This window comes from Silurus meridionalis, chromosome 13 (assembly GCF_014805685.1).
Source record: "Silurus meridionalis isolate SWU-2019-XX chromosome 13, ASM1480568v1, whole genome shotgun sequence".
NCBI lineage: Eukaryota > Metazoa > Chordata > Actinopteri > Siluriformes > Siluridae > Silurus > Silurus meridionalis.
Genome location: NC_060896.1, coordinates 408,685 through 432,684, shown reverse-complemented (window position 1 = coordinate 432,684; position 24,000 = coordinate 408,685). Strand labels below are relative to the sequence as shown.

At 41.4% G+C, this 24,000-nt stretch overlaps 1 protein-coding gene across 1 annotated transcript in view; it reads left to right on the top strand.

Annotated features, from left to right (window-relative positions):
• fbn1 (fibrillin 1) overlaps positions 1-24,000 on the top strand; it is a 116,574-nt gene that overhangs the window by 10,323 nt on the left and 82,251 nt on the right. The window contains exons 4-6 of the mRNA XM_046864307.1: positions 8,675-8,773; positions 21,695-21,790; positions 22,178-22,273. Coding sequence (XP_046720263.1) covers positions 8,675-8,773; positions 21,695-21,790; positions 22,178-22,273 — 291 coding nt within the window. The remainder of the gene's footprint in view (positions 1-8,674; positions 8,774-21,694; positions 21,791-22,177; positions 22,274-24,000) is intronic.

Below are 24,000 nucleotides of genomic sequence, written 5' to 3'. Positions count from 1 at the left end.
AGACAGTCAGCTTCTATTCAAAGCTGTATAGCAGCGAGAGGTCAGGGGCACAGGAGGTGGAAGAGAGCTTCCTTAAAGATCTGCCTAAGCTCACAGAGTCAGTGGCCAGAGAGTTGGACAGGGAGCTGGTCTTCCTGTCGAGTTCTTAAAGGCATTCTGGGAAGTAATAGGGCAGAACGTGCTGGAGGTTCTGAGGGAGAGAGTGAGAGGTGGTCAGCTCCCGTCAAGCTGCAGAAGGGCCGTCTTGAACCTGTTGCCAAAAAAGGGAGACCTGACGGTGTCGCTACTGTGCACTGACTGCAAGCTGCTGTCAAAAGCATTAGCTTCGAGACTGACGAAGGTGATGGAGCAGATCATTCACCATAACCAGACGTACTGTGTGCCTGGCAGGTCGATATTTGATAACATTTACTTAATTTGTGACATTTTGGACGTCTCCAGGCTATTGGATCTAGATCAGGAAAAGGCTTTTGACCGGGTTGAGCATGAATACTTGTGGAAGGTGCTGGAAAGCTTTGGGTTCAACCTCGGTTTCATAGCCATGATCAGGGTGCTGTACAGTGAAGTTGAGAGTGTACTGAAGGTTAATGGTGGTTTATGTGCTCCTTTTAGAGTGTACAGAGGGATCAGGCAGGGCTGTCAGGAATGCTGTACACTCTTGCAATCGAACCTCTTTTAATCAACCTAAGGAGTTCTCTATCTGGTTTTAATATTTCACATGCCAATGCTTCGCTTTACCTGTCAACATATGTTTTAACTGAAGTTTTAGGAAGATTTGAATTTTTATCATCAGCAAAAGTAAACTGGGGAAAAAGTGAAGCAGTTTTAGTTGGGGAGTGGGGAGGTAGGGAGCCGACACTCCCAGAAAGTTTGGTGTGGAAAAAAGGAGGTTTTAAGTACTTGGGTGTCTACCTGGGGAGTGAGGAGTTTTTAAATAAAAACTGGGAAGGCACTGTAGAGCACATCAAGGGCAGACTGAGCAGGTGGAAGCGGCTGGTTCCAAAGATGTCCTACAGAGGGGCGAACGCTGGTGATAAACAACCTGGCAGCGTCATTTCTGTGGCACAAGCTGGCGTGTGTGGATCCACCGCCAAACCTGCTAGCGAACATCCAGGCCCTGCTTGTTGACTTCTTCTGGGATGGTCTGCACTGGATTTCGCAGAGCGTCCTCCATCTGCCCAAGGAGGAAGGGGGCAAGGGCTGGTCCATCTCGCCAGCAGGACAACGGCTTTTCGCCTCCAGTTTATCCAGAGACTCTTAACCGGGCCCAGGATCCTGGTGTGGAGGACAGCAGCCAGTGGACTTTTGCACATGGCAGAAGGACTGGGGCTGGACAGCACTTTGTTTTTAACGGACACAGACACACTGAATGTTACTGGATTACCACTCTTTTACTGCGGACTTTTAAAAATATGGACTTTTTTTTGAAAAAGTATAAAGGTCTGCGGAACACTACACTGGCTGCTGGAGGAGCCCCTGGTCAATGGGAGTCGGCTGGATCGTCACACTCTGGGAGCTGGTGAACATTGCAGGGACAGACCGGTCACGAGGGGAAGACCTGGCTGCACGTATAGGACTACGGTCCCTGCGCATCGCTAACCAGCTCCTGCATCGATGGAGGTCTACGTTAACAGCAGAGGAGCGTGCTCAGCTGAAGGACTATAAAATCTGCGAGATCGGTCCTGCAGAGGAGGAACCCTTTCCTCAGCTGGACATCGCTACGGACCTCGACGGATGTGGTGGCCCCCTTCTGGAGTGCAGGGGTGAAGGGGAGATGAACTTTGGAACAGTGACGGGGAAGCTGCTCTACAGGGCCTGTGTTAAAGTTTTAAACAATAAAAAACTGAGTGGGAGGGTGGACACCCAGTGGAGGAATTTTTTTGGTTTTACCAATGATATTAAGCCAGAGTGGAGGGCACAGTACAAACCACCATTACCGAAAAAAGCTGCTGACCTCCAGTGGAGGATTTTACACTGCATTATTTCTGTGAACTCTTTTATTTCTGTTTTAAACCCCAATGTTTTACAAGACTGTCCATTCTGTTCACAGAGTTTTCATGCTTTTACTGAATGCCCAAGTTTTTAAAAGGTATTTTTAGTTCCTTGAATGTGACTTTTAATCTTCAGTGTTTTATTCTGGGTTTTAAGTACAGCAGGAGAAACAGGTTTATGTGTCAGTTGATTAATTTTATTTTTGGTCAAGCTAAAATGGCAATATACCTGAGCAGAAAAAACAAAATAGTTCAAAACACTGACTGTGATGCCGCTACAATCTTCTCCAGATTCACAAAATCCAGGATTGTTGTTGATTTTAACTTCTACAAGAGTATGGGGGATCTGAAGATGTTTGAGGCTGTGTGGTGTTGTGGAGATGCTCTTGGTTTCTTAAAAGATATATATATATATATTTATATTTATTTATTTATTTATTTATTATATTTGACTATTTATCTATTTATTTAACTTTTATGTCCTAGTACCTGATACCATCCAGGACATAACGTGACTTGTGCTGAGTCTTATGTTAAATAAAGGAGTGTAAAAGTAAAAGCCTCTCTCTCTCTCTCTCTCTCTCTCTCTCTCTCTCTCTCTCTCCTCTCTCTCTCTCTCTCTCTCTCTCTCTCTCTCTCTCTCTCTCTCTCTCTCTCTCTCTCTCCTCTCTCTCTCTCTCTCTCTCTCTCTCTCTCTCTCTCTCTCTCTCAATGTGTTTCTTAGCAGTTAGGACACGGTGTGCAGGTAGTGTGTGTGTGTAGAGAAGTGTGTGTAAGTGGTTGGAACATGGAGTGCAAGCGGTGTGTGTGTGTGTGAATGCAGGGAGTGTGTTTTAGTGGTTGGAACACGGTGTGTGGGTAGTAGTAGAGGATTGTGTGTAAGTGGTTGGGACATGGTGTACAGGTGGGGTGTGTGTGTGTGTGTGTGTGTGTGTGTGTGTGTGTGTGTGTGTGTGTGGTGAGAGGAGTGTGTGTGTGTGTGTGTGGTGAGAGGAGTGTGTGTTAGTGGTTGGGACACGTGTGTGTGTGTGAGAGGAGTGTGTGTGTGTGTGTGTGTGAGAGGAGTGTGTGTTAGTGGTTGGGACACGTGTGTGTGTGTGTGTGTGTGTGTGTGTGTGTGAGAGTAGAGGAGTGTGTGTTCTTGGTTGAGACATGGTGTGCAGGTGTGTGTGTGTGTGTGCGTGTGTGTGTGTGGTTGGGACATGGTGTGTGTGTGTGTGTGTGTGTGTGTGTGTGTGTGTGGTGTGTGTGTGGTGTGTGTGTGTGTGTGAGAGAGTGTAAAGGAGTGTGTGTTAGTGGTTGGGACATGGTGTGTGTGTGTGTGAGAGAGTGTAAAGGAGTGTGTGTTAGTGGTTGGGACACGGTGTGTGTGTGTGTGTGTGTGTGTGTGTGTGTGTGGTGTGTGTGAGAGAGAGTGTAAGGAGTGTGTGTTAGTGGTTGGGACATGGTGTGTGTGTGTGTGTGTGCGTGTGCGTGCGTGTGTGTGTGTGTGTGTGTGTGCGTGTGCGTGCGTGTGTGTGGTTGGGACAGTGTGATTGTGTTTTTTCTTTTTTTATGATCTCAATAAAGTGACCAAACTGATTCTAAAAGGGATTGTTGTTAGTAATGAGTGTGTACTGGTTTCTCTCTCAGTTCTCCTGCTCCTGCTAAAATGGTCATGTTGTCCAATGTTCCTCCTTTTATCAGGGATGAGGTAATAGTTAAAGATCTGTCTCTGTACAGGTGACCCGTCTCCTTCATGAAAAAAATCCCCCTTAACTCCACACTGGTTCTCTTGATCACCACATTATCTGTGTGAAGCTGCTTTGAGGAAATGTTCAATACAAATAAAAATGAATTGAATTAAATTGAATAGTTAAGCGCTTGGTGTCTTTCAGGAGGATGGTTTTTATGGTTTTAATTGAAACTCTGGATGAACTAAAAGTCTTTTTTAAGTTCAGGATTGATAGGGCTTCTAACAACAACATTATTGTTTTCACTGATGAAGAAAATAAATGTGGTCAGTTTGGGCATCTTCTTTGCGCCTGCCAGCTCGGCCTGCTGCTGAAATCCCATAACTGCTGCTGCACCAGGGGCTAGGGAGTGAGAGCCCCGAGCTCAGACTGCAGGCCAGAGCTCCACTAGTGACAGACCCACCCCAGAAAAGCCCTGCTCGGCCGAACCGGTCCGGGAAAAACCATGTGAAACGTGGACTCTGGAGCAGTGCTGGAGCAGCAGGTAGGCACAGGGGTGCAGAGCTGTCCCCAGAAGACACTGGTCACTACACCAGTGCAAGGGGACAGGGGAGACGTGCAGATGGAAGACAATTCCCTGTTTAAAGTACCGACCAAAAAAAAAAAAAAAAAAAGAGGTAAAGGACAAGGAAAAAAGCATGCAAATTAGGATATGAAGGTGGAGGAACCTGAATTGAACAGTGAAGACGTCTGATTCAGTTTTTAATCTAGACTCACAGGAGGAACCGTAAAACGTGTTTTGTAGCGCTGAAGACATGAGAGTTTTTAAGAACCACCAAGTGGCAGAAGAATGTATCGGTGGGAGAGACTGGAAAGTTTATTCATGATATAAAACACTTTAGACAAGAAGGTGCTTTTACTGATCAAGAAATTTTTAGATTAAGGAAACTGATAATGAAGGTCAATAAGGAGAAATCTGATGAAGACTGATAAAGTGTGTGGTGTGTTTTCCTTTGAGTTTTTTAGCGTTTGTTTGTTTGTTTTACTTTCATTTAATGTTAATGAACGAGATTCAAGTTGCAAGTTTTAATATAAATGGAGCGAGGGAATATGGAAAGAGAGAAAAGCTTTATGAGCTCATTAAGTAGAAACATGTTGATGTTATGCTGCAGGAGACACAGCAGTTCTGCTGCTGATTGGGTGAAGGAGTCTGATGGGTTGGTGATTTGAACTTAGTGGTGGTGTTGCCCTGCTTATTACTCGTAATTTTATTCCTGTTTCTTACACGGTGGAAGAAATTTTAAATGGGAGGCTTTTAAAAGTAAATGTTTTTATGAGAATGAGGTTTTAGTGTTTATCTGTGTGGACGCTCCCACCAGTGCAGTGGAGAGAATGAAGTTTTTACACAAACTCAACAATGTTATTTTAATCTGCAGCACTGCAGAGTTTTTAGTTTTGGGAGGTGATTTTAATTGTACAGCAGAAAATATAGACAGAAATCATGCAGAACCTCATGTAGCTTCTCGTAAGCATCTGTGGGAGTTGGTAGAGACTCATGATCTCTGTGACATATGGAGAAATTCAAATAAGAAACAGAGACAGTACACGTGGACCCACTCCATAGACAACACGCTCTCCCTGGAGAGATTAGATCCATTTTATGGTTTTAAGCATCAGCTGACTTTTTTTTACAAAATGTTTTATTTTTCCAGTAGGCATCTCAGACCACTATATGGTTCAGTGCACCAGCAGTAAAAAGAATATAAAACCTAAGAGCAGCTACTGGCATTTTAACACCGCACTTTTAGAAGAAGCTCATTTGCTAAATTGTTTTAAACGTGAGAAGGAGCTTTTAACTCCCTACAGCAGTGGTGGGATGTTACAAAAGCACAAATAAAAATTTTCTGTCAACAGTACACTCTCAATGTCACAAGAGACATTGCCAGATCTCTGAAAGCCCTGGAGATAGAGACAGTGGAACTCCAGCGTTTGGAGGCCGCAGGAAATTGAGGGCATATTGATGCCCTCAAAAATGAAAAAGCCAAAATAAACAACCTGCTGGACACTACAGCACAGGGGGCGCTGGTCCGCTCACGCTTCAAAAGCATAGCTGAGATGGATGCTCCTTCTAAATTCTTCTTCAGTTTAGAACAAAAGAATGGACAGAAAAGATTTATGCATGCTGTGCGAACAGAATCAGGGGATCTCGTGTAGGATCTCCTTGTAGCACGTACTGGACTGCGGTCCCTGACGGGGAAGCTGCTGTACAGGGCCTGTGTTAAAGTTTTAAATAAGAATAAACTGAGTGGGAGGGTGGGCCCCCAGTGGAGAAATGATATTAAACCAGAGTGGAGACACTGTACAAACCACCGTTAACCAAAAAAGCTGCTGAGCTCCAGTGGAGGATTTTACACTGCATCATCTCTGTGAACTCTTTTATTTTAAACCCTGATGTTTTACAGAACTGTTTTTCACGCTTTTTCACACAGCTTCAGGTTACAGTCACTGTTTGGGCAAATTTGATTTGATTTTAAGTTCCTTTGGTGTGAATTTTACTCTTCAGTGTTTTATTCTCGGGGTTAAGTACGTCAGGAGAAACAGGTTTATGTGTCAACTAATTCATTTTATTTTTTTGGCAGGAGAAAATGGCCTCATACCTGAGCAGAAAAAACAGAATAACACAAAATGCTGATTATGACACAATCAGATTAGTTTCAAGACTGACAAAATCAAGGATCTTGGTTTATTTACATTTTTATAAGAGTATAAACTAAACCCAGCCATTAGGGAGTCACAAGCCAGTGCACTCTTAGTGCCGGTCCCAAGCCCGGGTAAATGGGGAGGGTTGCGTTAGGAAGGGCATCCAGCGTAAAACATGTGCCAAATCAAATATGCGGATCACAAATGAGAATTTCATACCGGATCGGTCGAGGCCCGGGTTAACAACGACCGCCACAGGTATCATTAGCCGACAGGGTACCGGTGGAAATTGGGCTACTGCTGGCCGAAGGAGGAGAAGGAGAGGAGGAAGACGTCTACAGAGACGGCAGGGAAAGGAGCAGTGTAGGAGAGTAGAGGTTCGGGTTGGTACTTTAAATGTTGGTACTATGACGGGTAAAGTGAGAGAGGTAGCTGATATGATGGAGAGGAGAAAGGTAGATATGCTGTGTGTTCAGGAGACCAAGTGGAAAGGGAGTAAGGCCAGGAACATTGGAGGTGTTTAAACTGTTTTATCATGGTGTGGATGGAAAGAGAAATGGTGTAGGGGGGATTCTGAAGGAAGAGTACAGTAAGTGTGTAGTGGAGGTGAAGAGAGTTTCTGATAGGGTGATAATCGTGACGGTGGAAGTTGAAGGGATGATGATAAATGTCATCAGTGCCTATGCTCCACAAATTGGCTGTGAGATGGAGGAGAAGGAAAGATTCTGGAGTGAATTAGATGAAGTGGTAGATGGTATACCTAGGAAAGAATGAGTGGTGATTGGGGCAGACTTTAATGGGCATGTAGGTGATGGGAACAGAGGTGATGAGGAGGTGATGGGTAGGTATGGTTTTAAGGAGAGGAATGTGGAAGGGCAGATGGTGGTAGATTTTGCTAAAAGGATGGTAATGGCAGTGGTGAATACTTATTTTAAGAAGAAGGAGGATCATAGGGTGACGTATAAGAGTGGAGGAAGGTGCACACAGGTGGACTATGTGCTATGCAGGAGATGCAACCTTCCTTAGGATTATTGAGACCCCACGAGGTGAGATCTTGCATGGAGCCCCAGTCCGAGGGAGACTGACAGTCATGTTTAGCTTCTTCCATTTTCTAATGATTGCTCCAACAGTGGACCTTTTTTCACCAAGCTGCTTGGCAGTTTCCCCGTAGCCCTTTCCAGCCTTGTGGAGGTGTACAATTTTGTCTCTAGTGTCTTTGGACAGCTCTTTGGTCTTGGCCATGTTAGTAGTTGGATTCTTACTGATTGTATGGGGTGGACAGGTGTCTTTATTCAGCTAACGACCTCAAACAGGTGCATCTAATTTAGGATAATAAATGTAGTGGAGGTGGACATTTTAAAGGCAGACTAACAGGTCTTTGAGGGTCAGAATTCTAGCTGATAGACAGGTGTTCAAATACTTATTTGCAGCTGTATCATACAAATAAATAGTTTAAAAATCATACATTGTGATTTCTGGATTTTTTTTTTAGATTATGTCTCTCACAGTGGACATGCACCTCGATGACAATTTCAGACCCTCCATGATTTCTAAGTGGGAGAACTTGCAAAATAGCAGTGTGTTCAAATACTTATTTTCCTCACTATATCTGCAGGCTCAGGCTGGAATTCATCTATTTTACACTACACACAATCTGGATGTTTTTGTTTGGCTCCTGGGCACTGAATGATGTCGTGTTCACACTGGACCAGGATCATCAACTGATTTAAATCTGTGATATTTTATTGTGTGTGTCCTCATTTAATCCAAGTGTGAGTTTTTTGATCTGTGCAAAAGCAGGTTTTATTATTTACTGTACATACAATGGTATTTATTCATTGATTTTACATTCTTCTTTGACCTATTTACAAAGTTAAATATAGATGTAATTGTCTATTATTTATTTATTTATTTATTTATTTATTTATTTATTTATTTATTTATTTATCTATGCAACCACTAAATGTTATGGATAGTTTAGGTACTAAAGAGGAATTTTAACATAGTGGCATATAAATAAAGGCCTCTCTCTCTCTCTAATCAAATCAAATCAAATCAAATCAAATCAAATCAAATGTTATTCATCACATACACATACATACAGGGTATGACACGCAGTGAAATGCTTTATACGACGGTCCGGCATAAGGGGAATAGGGTGGGGAAAAAGAAAAGAAGCAAAAAATAAAGTATAAAGTATAAAAAAACTAAATAAAATAAAATATAACAATATATATTTCTTTCTATATTTACTATATTTCTCTCTCTCTCTCTCTCTCTCTCTCTCTCTCTCTCTCTCTCTCTCATTAGCAATCTGCCGCAGTTCCTGTGGTGATGGATTTTGTTCCAGACCAAACATGTGCACCTGCCCAAATGGACAGATCTCTTCATCCTGTGGCTCCAAATCAGGTGTGTGTGTGTGTGTGTGTGTGTGTGTGTGTGTGTGTGTGTGTGTGTGTGTGTGTGTGCTCTATTTACAAAATTAATTTGCTGTAGAATTTGATTCCTACATAATGGATCATGTAATTTCCTGTCCATTACCTCATATTCACTGGGGTCTAATGAGTTCAGAGTGCAATCCAAATGCAATGTACACACTACACCCTACACCCTACACACTAGACACTACACCTACACACTAGACACTACACACTACACTACACACTACACCCTACACACTAGACACTACACCCTACACACTAGACACTACACCCTACACACTACACCCTACACACTACACACTACACCCTACACACTACACTACACCCTACAGACTACACGCTACACCCTACACCCTACACACTACACTACACACACTACACACTACACTACACCCTACACACTACACACTACACCCTACACACTACACCCTACAGACTACACGCTACACCCTACACCCTACACCCTACACACTACACTCTACATCCTACCAATTACACTCCACACTCTACACACTACATCCTGCACACTACACTCTACATCCTACAATTACACTCTACACAATACACTCCACATCCTACAAATTACACACTACACTCTACACTACACCCTGCACTACACTCTACACATCCTACAAATTACACTCTACACTACACTCCACATCCTACAAATTACACTCTACACTACACTCCACATCCTACAAATTACACTCTACACATTACACACTACACCCTGCACACTACACTCTACATCCTACAAATTACACTCTACACAATACACTCCACATCCTACAAATTACACTACACTCTACACTCCACATCCTACAAATTACAATCTACACTCTACACTACACTCCACAACCTACAAATTACACTCTACACACTACAATCAACATCCTACAAATTACACTCTACACACTACACTCCACATCCTACAAATTACACAAAACACACTACACTCCACATCCTACAAATTACAATCTACACACTACACTCTACATCCTACAAATTACACTCTACACTCTACACACTACACTCCCCATCCTACAAATTACACTACACTCTACACTACATCCTACAAATTACACTCTACACACTACACTCCACATTCTACAAATTAAACTCTACACTTAACACACTACACTCCACATCTTACAAATTACAATCTACACACTACACTCTACATCCTACAAATTACACTCTACACTCTACACTACACTCCTCATCCTGCAAATTACACACTACACTCTACACACTACATCCTACAAATTACACTCTACACACTACACTCTACATTCTACAAATTACACTCTACACACTACACTCCACATCCTACAAATTACATTCTACACTCTAGACACTACACTCCACATCCTACAAATTACACTCTACACTCCACATCCTACAAATTACACTACACACTACACTCTACACACTACACTCCACATCCTACAAATTACACTCTACACACTACACTCCACATCCTACAAATTACACAAAACACACTACACACCACATCCTACAAATTACAATCTACACACTACACTCTACATCCTACAAATTACACTCTACACTCTACACACTACACTCCCCATCCTACAAATTACACACTACACTCTACACACTACATCCTACAAATTACACTCTACACACTACACTCCACATTCTACAAATTAAACTCTACACTTAACACACTACACTCCACATCCTACAAATTACAATCTACACACTACACTCTACATCCTACAAATTACACTCTACACTCTACACACTACACTCCTCATCCTGCAAATTAAACTCTACACACTACACTCTACACACTACATCCTACAAATTACACTCTACACTACACTCTACATCCTACAAATTACACTCTACACTCTACACACTACACTCCTCATCCTTCAAATTACACACTACACTCTACACTACACTACATCCTACAAATTACACTCTACACTCTACACTCTACATTCTACAAATTACACTCTACACTTAACACACTACACTCCACATCCTACAAATTACACTCTACACTCTACACTCTACATTCTACAAATTACACTCTACACTCTACACACTACACTCCTCATCCTACAAATTACACTCTACACTCTACACTCCACATCCTACAAATTACACTCTACACACTACACTCTACATCCTACAAATTACACTCTACACACTCACATCCTACAAATTACACTCTACACTCTACACTCCACATCCTACAAATTACACTCTACACAATACACTCCACATCCTACAAATTACAATCTACACTCTACACACTAAACTCTACATCCTACAAATTACACACTACACTCTACATCCTACAAATTACACTCTACACACTACACTCTACATCCTACAAATTACACTCTACACTTTACACTCCACATCCTACAAATTACACACACACTACACTCTACACACTACATCCTACAAATTACACTCTACACTCCACATCCTACAAATTACACTCTACACACTCCACTCCACATCCTACACACTACACTCTACACACTCCACATCCTACAAATTACACTCTACACACTACACTCCACATCCTACAAATTACAGTCTACAATCTACACACTACACTCCACATCCTACAAATTACACTCTACACTCTACACACTACACTCCACATCCTACAAATTACATCTACACACTACACACTACACACTCCACTCCACATCCTACAAATTACACTCTACACTCTACACACTCCACTCCACATCCTACAAATTACACTCTACACTACACTACACTCCACATCCTACAAATTACACTCTACACTCTACACACTACACTCCACATCCTACAAATGACACACTACACTCTACACACCACTCCACATCCTACAAATTACATTCTACACTCTAGACACTACACTCCATCCTACAAATTACACTCTACACTCCACATCCTACAAATTACACTCTACACACTCTACACACTACACTCCACATCCTACAAATTACACTCTACACACTAAACTCTACACACTACATCCTACAAATTACATTCTACACTCTAGACACTACACTCCATCCTACAAATTACACTCTACACTCCACATCCTACAAATTACACTCTACACACTAAACTCTACACACTACACTCCACATCCTACAAATTACACTCTACACACACTACACTCTACACACTACACTCCACATCCTACAAATTACAGTCTACACTCTACACACTGCACTCCACATCCTACAAATTACACTCTACACTCTACACACTACACTCCACATCCTACAAATGACACTCTACACTCCACATCCTACAAATTACACTCTACACACTACACACATCCTACAAATTAAACTCTACACTCTACACACTACACTCTACACACTACACTCCACATCCTACAAATTAAACTCTACACTCTACACACTACACTCCACATTCTACAAATTACACTCTACACACTACACTCTACACCCACATCCTACAAATTACACTCTACACTCTACACACTACACTCCACATCCTACAAATGACACTCTACACTCCACATCCTACAAATTACACTCTACACACTACACTCCACATTCTACAAATTAAACTCTACACTCTACACACTACACTCTACACACTACACTCCACATCCTACAAATTAAACTCTACACTCTACACTACACTCCACATTCTACAAATTACACTCTACACACTACACTCTACACCCACATCCTACAAATTACACCCAACACACTACTCTCTACACACAACAAACTACACTCCACATCCTACAAATTACACCCAACACACTACACTCTACACTCCACATCCTACAAATTACACTCAACACACTACACTCTACACTCCACATCCTACAAATTACACTCTACACTTTACACACTACACTGTACATCCTACAAATTACACACTACACTCCACATCCTACAAATTACACTCTACACACTACACTCTACACTACACTCCACATCCTACAAATTACACTCTACACTCTACACTCTACACACTACACTCCACATCCTACAAATTAAACTCTACACACTACACTTCACATTCTACAAATTACACTCTACACACTACACTCTACACTCCACAGCCTACAAATTAAACTCTACACACTACACTACACTCCACATCCTACAAATTAAACTCTACACACTACACACTACACTCCACATCCTACAAATTAAACTCTACACACTACACACTACACCCACATCCTACAAATTAAACTCTACACACTACACACTACACTCCACATCCTACAAATTACACTCTACACACTACACTCTACACTCCACATCCTACAAATTACACTCTACACACTACACTCTACACACCACATCCTACAAATTACACTCTACACACTACACTCTACACACCACATCCTACAAATTACACTCTACACTCTACACACTACACTCCACATCCTACAAATTACACTCTACACACTACACACACTCCACATCCTACAAATTACACACTACACTCACACACACTACACTCCACATCCTACAAATTTCACACTACACTCTACACTACACCCACATCCTACAAATTACACTCAACACACTACTCTACACACTACAAATTACACTCCACATCCTACAAATTACATTCTACACACTACACTCTACACTCTACACTCCACATCCTACAAATTACACTCTACACACTACACTCTACACTCCACATCCTACAAATTACACTCTACTCTACATCCTACAAATTACACTCTACACACTACACTCTACACTCCACATCCTACAAATTACACTCTACACTCTACACACTGCACACTATACTCCACATCCTACAAATTACACTCTACACACTACACTCTACACACTACACACTACACTCCACATCCTACAAATTACACTCTACACTCTACACACTACACTCCACATCCTACAAATTACACTCTACACTCTACACACTACACTCTACATCCTACAAATTACACTCTACACTCTACATCCTACAAATTACACTCTACACTCTACACTCCACATCCTACAAATTACACTCTACACACTACACACTACACTCCACATCCTACAAATCACACTCTAAACTCTACACTACACTACACTCCACATCCTACAAATTACACACTACACTCTACACACTACACTCCACATCCTACAAATTACACTACACTCTACACTCTACATCCTACAAATTAAACTCTACACTCAACACACTACACACTACATCCTACAAATTACACACTACACTCCACATCCTACAAATTACACTCTACACACTACACTCTACACTCAACATCCTACAAATTAAACTCTACACTCAACACACTACACACTACATCCTACAAATTACACACACTACACCACATCCTACAAATTACACACTACACTCTACACTCCACATCCTACAAATAACACTCTACACACTACACACTACACTCACATCCTACAAATTAAACTCTACACACTACACTCTACACTCCACATCCTACAAATAACACTCTACACACTACACACTACACTCCACATCCTACAAATAACACTCTACACTCTACACACTACACTCCACATCCCACAAATTACACTCTACACACTACACACTACACTCCACATCCTACAAATTACACACTAAACTCCACATCCTACAAATTACACTCAACACACTACTCTACACACAACAAACTACACTCCACATCCTACAAATTAAACTCTACACTCTACACACTACACTCCACATCCTACAAATTACACACTACACTCCACATCCTACAAATTACATTCTACACACTACACTCTACACTCCACATCCAACAAATTACACTCTACACACTACACTCTACACCCACATCCTACAAATTACACTCTACACTCCACATCCTACAAATTACACTCTACACTCTACACTCCACATCCTACAAATCACACTCTAAACTCTACACACTGCATACTACACTCCACATCCTACAAATTACACTCTACACACTACACTCTACACACTACACTCACATCCTACAAATTACACTCTACACTCTACACACTACACTCCACATCCTACACACTACACTACACTCTACACTCTACACACTACACTCTACATCCTACAAATTACACACTAAACTCTACACACTACACACTACACTCCACATCCAACAAATTACACTCTACACACTACACACTACACTCCACATCCTACAAATTAAACTCTACACTCTACACATCCTACAAATTAAACTCTACACACTACACTCTACACACTACATCCTACAAATTTCACACTAAACTCCACATCCTACACACTACACACTGCACTCTACATCCTACACACTACACTACACTCTACACTCTACACACTCTACATCCTACACACTACACTACACTACACACTCACTCCACATCCTACACACTACACACTACACTCCACATCCTACAGATTACACTCTACACACTACACACTGCACTCCACATCCTACAAATTACACTCTACACACTACACACTGCACTCTACACACTACATACTGCACTCTACACACTACACACTACACTACACTCTACACATCCTACACACTACACTACACTCTCTACACACTACACACTGCACTCCACATCCTACAGATTACACTCTACACTCTACACACTACACACTGCACTCTACATCCTACATTACACTCTACACACCACACTCCACATCCTACAAATTACACTCTACACACTACACACTACATACTGCACTCTACATCCTACACACTACACTCTACACTCTACACACTACACTCCACATCCTACAAATTACACTCTACACACTACATACTGCACTCTACACACTACACACCACACTCCACATCCAACAAATTACACTCTGCACTCTACACACTACACTCCACATCCTACAGATTACACTCTACACTCCACACTACACACTACATACTGCACTCTACACACTACACACTGCACTCCACATCCTACAAATTACACACTACACTCCACATCCTACAAATTACACACACTACACTACACACTACACACACTACACTACACATCCTACACACTACACTCTACACTCTACACTACACTACACACTACACACTGCACTCTACACACTCTACACACTACATCCTACACACTACACTCTACACTCTACACACCACACACTACACTACACTCTACACACTACACTCTACACTACACACTACATCCTACACACTACACACTACATCCTACACACTACACACTACACACTACACACTACATACTGCACTCTACACACTACTACACTACACTACACACTGCACTCCACATCCTACAAATTACACTCTACACACTACACACTGCACTCTACACATCCTACAAATTACACTCTACACACTACACACTACACTCTACATCCTACAAATTACACTCAACACACTACTCTCTACACACAACAAACTACACTCCACATCCTACAAATTACACACTACACTCTACACACTACACTCCACATCCTACAAATTACACTCAACACACTACACTACACACACTACACACTACACTCCACATCCTACAAATTAAACTCTACACTCTACACACTACACACTCCACATCCTACAAATTACACACTACACTCCACATCCTACAAATTACATTCTACACACTACACACTCTACACACACACTCCACATCCAACAAATTACACTCTACACACTACACTCTACACTCCACATCCTACAAATTACACTCTACACTCTACACTCCACATCCTACAAATCACACTCTAAACTCTACACACTGCATACTACACTCCACATCCTACAAATTACACTCTACACACTACACTCTACACACTACACACTACACACATCCTACAAATTACACTCTACACTCTACACTACACTCCACATCCTACAAATTACACTCTACACTCTACACACTACACTCTACATCCTACAAATTACACACTAAACTCTACACACACACTCCACATCCTACAAATTACATTCTACACACTACACACTACACTCCACATCCTACAAATTAAACTCTACACACTACACACTACACTCCACATCCTACAAATTACACTCTACACACTTCACTCCACATCCTACAAATTAATCTCTACACTTAACACACTACACTCTACATCCTACAAATTACACACTAAACTCCACATCCTACAAATTACACTCTACACTCTACACACTACACTCTACATCCTACAAATTACACTCTACACACACACTACACTCCACATCCTACAAATTACACACTACACACTACACACTACACTCACATCCTACAAATTAAACTCTACACTCAACACACTACACTCTACATCCTACAAATTTCACACTAAACTCCACATCCTACAAATTACACTCTACACACTACACTCCACATCCTACAAATTAAACTCTACACTCAACACACTACACTCTACATCCTACAAATTACATTCTACACACTACACTCTACACACTCTACACACTACACTCCACATCCTACAGATTACACTCTACACTACACTCTACACACTACACTCCACATCCTACAAATTACACTCTACACTCTACACACTACACTCACATCCTACAAATTAAACTCTACACTCTACACACTACACTCCACATCCTACAAATTACACTCTACACACACTACACACACTACACTCTACACACACACTACACCCACATCCTACAAATTACACTCTACACACTACACTACACATCCTACAAATTACACTCACACACTACACTACACACTATACTCCACATCCTACAAATTACACTCTACACTCTACACACACTACACCCACATCCTACAAATTACACTCTACACACTGCACTCCACATCCTACAGATTACACTCTACACACTACACTCCACATCCTACCAATTACACTCTACACCTACACACTACACTCCACATCCTACAAATTACACTCTACACACTACACTACACATCCTACAAATTACACACACTACACACTATACTCCACATCCTACAAATTACACTCTACACACTACACTACACATCCTACAAATCACACTCTAAACTCTACACACTACACACACTACACACACTACACTCCACATCCTACAAATTACACCCAACACACTACACTCTACACTCCACATCCTACAAATTACACTCAACACACTACACTCTACACTCCACATCCTACAAATTACACTCTACACACTACACACTACACCACATCCTACAACACACTACACTACACACACACACACTACACACTCTACACTCTACACACTACACTCCACATCCTACAAATTACACTCTACACACTACACTACACACTACACTCCACATCCTACAAATTAAACTCTACACACCACACTCCACATCCTACAAATTACACTCTACACACTACACTCTACACTCCACATCCTACAAATTACACTCTACACTCTACACACTACACTCCACATCCTACAAATTACACTCTACACACTACACACTACACTCCACAGCCTAGAAATTAAACTCTACACACTACACTCCACATCCTACAAATTAAACTCTACACACACACACTACACTCCACATCCTACAAATTACACTCACACTACACTCCACATCCTACAGATTACACTCTACACACTACACTCCACATCCTACCAATTAAACTCTACACTCTACACACACTACACTCCACATCCTACAAATTACACTCTACACACTACACTACACATCCTACAAATTACACTCTACACACTACACACACTACACTCCACATCCTACAAATTACACTCTACACACTACACTACACATCCTACAAATTACACCCAACACACTACTCTCTACACACAACAAACTACACTCCACATCCTACAAATTACACCCAACACACTACACTCTACACTCCACATCCTACAAATTACACTCAACACACTACACTCTACACTCCACATCCTACAAATTACACTCTACACTTTACACACTACACTGTACATCCTACAAATTACACACACTACACTCCACATCCTACAAATTACACTACACACACTACACTACACACTACACTCCACATCCTACAAATTACACTCTACACACTACACTACACACTACACCCACATCCTACAAATTAAACTCTACACACTACACTTCACATTCTACAAATTACACTCTACACACTACACTCTACACTCCACATCCTACAAATTACACTCTACACTCTACACACTACACTCCACATCCTACAAATTACACTCTACACACTACACACTCTACACTCACATCCTACAAATTAAACTCTACACACTACACACTACACTCCACATCCTACAAATTAAACTCTACACACTACACACTACACCCACATCCTACAAATTACACTCTACACACTACACTCTACACTACACTCCACATCCTACAAATTAAACTCTACACACTACACACTACACACTCTACACACTACACTCTACACACTACACTCTACACTCCACATCCTACAAATTACACTCTACACTCTACACACTACACTCCACATCCTACAAATTACACTCTACACACTACACACTACACTCCACAGCCTAGAAATTAAACTCTACACACTACACTCCACATCCTACAAATTAAACTCTACACACTACACACTACACTCCACATCCTACACACTACACACTACACTCTACACTCCACATCCTACAAATTAAACTCTACACACTACACACACTACACTCCACATCCTACAAATTACACTCTACACACTACACCACATCCTACAAATTACACCCAACACACTACTCTCTACACACAACAAACTACACTCCACATCCTACAAATTACACCCAACACACTACACTCTACACTCCACATCCTACAAATTACACTCTACACTTTACACACTACACTGTACATCCTACAAATTACACACTACACTCCACATCCTACAAATTACACTCTACACTTTACACACTACACTGTACATCCTACAAATTACACACTACACTCCACATCCTACAAATTACACTCTACACTCTACACACACACTACACATCCTACAAATTACACTCTACACACTACACTCTACACTACACTCCACATCCTACAAATTAAACTCTACACTACACTACACATCCTACAAATTACACTCTACACACTACACTCTACACTCCACATCCTACAAATTACACTCTACACTCTACACACTACACTCCACATCCCACAAATTACACTCTACACACTACACACACACTCCACATCCTACAAATTAAACTCTACACACTACACACCACACTCCACATCCTACAAATTAAACTCTACACTACACACACACTACACTCCACATCCTACAAATTAAACTCTACACACACTACACACTACACTCCACATCCTACAAATTAAACTCTACACTCACACTACACTCTACACACTACATCCTACAAATTACACTCTACACACTACACTCTACACTCCACATCCTACAAATTACACTCTACACACACTACACTCTACACGCCACATCCTACAAATTACACTCACACACTACACTCTACACGCCACATCCTACAAATTACACTCTACACTCTACACACACTCCACATCCTACAAATTACACTCTACACTACACACTACACTCCACATCCTACAAATTACACACTACACTCTACACACTACACTCCACATCCTACAAATTTCACACTACACTCTACACACCACACCCACATCCTACAAATTACACTCAACACACTACTCTCTACACACAACAAACTACACTCCACATCCTACAAATTACATTCTACACACTACACTCTACACTCTACACTCCACATCCTACAAATTACACTCTACACACTACACTCTACACTCACATCCTACAAATTACACTCTACATCCTACAAATTACACTCTACACTACACTCTACACTCCACATCCTACAAATTACACTCACACTCTACACACTGCACACTATACTCCACATCCTACCAATTACACACTACACTACACACTACACTCCACATCCACAAATTACACTACACTCTACACTCCACATCCTACAAATTACACTCTACACTCTACACACTACACCCACATCCTACAAATTACACTACACTCTACACACCACACTCCACATCCTACAAATTACACTCTACACTCTACACACTACACTCCACATCCTACAAATTACACTCTACACACTACACTCCACATCCTACAAATTACACTCTACACTCTACACACTACACTCCACATCCTACAAATTACACTCTACACTCTACACCCTATACTCTACACACTACAGCCTACACCCTGAAATGAAACATGCCGTCTCTTTGTTAAAGTGTTAATAAGAATTTATAAATCTTTACTATCATTAAAGCCACAGAATTTTTACTGAAGTGTTGAGAAATAAACTCATAATGTCATCATGTCGGTATGTGTGACACAAAGTGCAGAGAAAAAATCCCTGCAGATGTTTTATAACAACCTCATCCCTGGGCCTTAACACCCATATTACACTCAGTCTCTACGAGCGTGTGTGCGTGTGTGTGTGTGTGTGTGTGTGTGTGTGTGTGTGTGTGTGTGCGTGTGTGTGTGTGTGTGTGTGTGTGTGTGTGTGTGTGTGTGTGTGTGTGTGTGTTTGAGTGTGTGTGCGTGTGCATGTGTGTGTGTGTGTGTGTGTGTGCGTGTGTGTGCGTGTGTGTGTGTGTGTGTGCGTGTGTGTGTGTGTGTGTGTGTGTGTGTGTGTGTGTGTGTGTGTGTGTGTGTTTGAGTGTGTGTGTGTGTGTGTGCGTGTGTGTGTTTGAGTGTGTGAGTGTGTGTGTGTGTGTGTGTGTGTGTGTGTGTGTCTGTGTGTGTATGTATATAAGTGTGTGTGCAAATGAGTGTGTGTGCATGTGTATGTATATGAGTGTGTGTGTGTGCACGCAAGTGTGTGTATAATATATTTTCTCTGTTGCAGTTCAAAACTGTAATATTCGGTGTATAAATGGTGGAACTTGTGCTGAAGATCAGTGTCTGTGTCAGAAAGGATACACTGGAGCTCACTGCGGCCAGCGTAAGAACCTTCATCATCATCACCACCATCATCACCATCATCATCAATATCATTATCACCATTTAATTCAATTAATTTCATGTTTATTTAGAAATTTTAGAATATTCATGGATGAGATCAGAGCTACTCGTCTCCACCCCTTTTCTTTATAAGGAAACTTGTGCTTTAGAGTTGGATGGGGGGGGGGGGATTTCATAGCAGATTCATTCTGCAGGCAACAAACAAAACTTTGATTTCATTTCATTTTAAATTGACACACAGTGTAACCTCTATGGCATATGGTTTAGTTTATAACTTTATTCATTCTCCAATAATTAAGTCTAATGCTGTATTCTTTGTGTGTGTGTGTGTGTGTGTGTGTGTGTGTGTGTGTTTGCGTGTGTGTAGCCGTGTGTGAGTCAGGATGTTTGAATGGAGGAAGGTGTGTTGCCCCGAACCGCTGTGTGTGTACGTATGGATTTACTGGAGCTCAGTGTGAACGAGGTAAGACTCAACACCGCTCTCATTCCATCACAAATATATAACCTTTATTCCTTTTCTGTCATGTTGCCCATGATGCTGATGCAGCTTGTTGCCATGGCGATGCTGATGCAGCTTGTTGCCATGGGGATGCTGATGCAGCTTGTTGCCATGGTGATGCTATGTAGTTTTTTGCTACACCAGGTCTAAAGAACATTGTACATGGGGGAGACAGTGTTGGTTCCTGAAGTCATACGTTCTACAGAATGGAACTTTTGGAATCACATTCATTTGTGGGCTGTGGAGAAGGTAGATTCTAATTTGGGAAAGTTCTGAAGATATAATATGGAGAACTTAAAAAGATTGTTGACTCAAGCAGTCAGGATTCTAGAGAACATGATTGGGAGAGTAGGTGTTTTTGTGAACTGAAGGTTTGAAAATCTAGAGATGGATCTAGAGGACATGTGTCCTAGCAAACTTTAACTATGGAGATAGTGCTGGTTGTGGAAAGTGTATATAGTATCTGATATCTGTGGTTTGTGTTCAACATCTGACCTGATAAGCATGGGTCAGTTCTGATAACATCCGTCCTGAAGAAGGTAGAAATTGTTTAGATCCACATGTTCATGTGTCTGATCTGGAAACCTTGAACTCTGATCAATTTAATGTAGGAAGATGTTTTCATTATGTGGTGTTCAAGAGTTGATAGAATAAGATCCAGAAAACATGAGATTTGTAGAGTTCTGTATTTAAAGAAAACAAGTGTCCTGACTGTTTTGAGTTTCAGAGAGTAAATGGGCTGAAAGTGTACCGTCTAGAGTCAATGAAAAATGTCTTAGAGTTCTGTATGATCAGCTATGATTCCAGAGAATGAAGGTCAGGATGAGAAGGCTGAGCAGAACATTAGTTCTGAAACAGAGCGATTTGTATAAAATTCTGGACTTGTGTTTTGTCATGAGCAGGATGTTCTGCTTGTGCAGATGAGTCCTTGCATGTGAATCTGTGAGACAGTGAGACAATGTTGAGGGCTTCATCATGTTTTTTTCAGCTTGGTTTTTTCCCCCAAGCTGCTTTTTGAGTTCTGTCATGTGTTTGGACTCGTCCCTCTGTTCAGACCCGATCTAATACAGATGTGCCAGAACAGGGTGTGTGACTGAAAGATACACTGCTGGGTTTGTTTGGTACCATGTGCTTCTCGTTACAATACATATTTACAATGAAATGCCCAAAACAAACCACATCTGTGTGTGTGTGTGTGTGTGTGTGTGTGTGTGTGTGTGTGTGTGTGTGTGTGAGGCAAAAACATCCAGTTTCACCAGGAACTATTCAACTAGAGAATTGTGAACAGGACGAGTGTGTAGAAGTGTGTGTACAGGAGTGTGTAATGGGGAGTGTGTACAGGAGTAGTATGTAAAAGAGTGTGTACAGGAGTGTGAACAGGAGTGTGAACAGGAAGAGTGTGTACAGGAGTGTGTAATGGGGAGTGTGTACAGAAGTAGTATGTAAAAGACTGTGTACAGGAGTGTGTACAGGAGTGTAAACAGGAGGAGTGTGAACAGGAGGAGTGTGAACAGGAGGAGTGTGTACAGAAGGAGTGTGTACAGGAGTGTGAACAGGAGTGTGTACAGGAGTGTGAACAGGAGGTGTGTACAGGAGGAGTGTGTACAGGAGTGTGTACAGGAGGAGTGTGTACAGGAGGAGTGTGTACAGGAGTGTGTACAGGAGTAGTGTGTACAGGATTATTGTGTAAA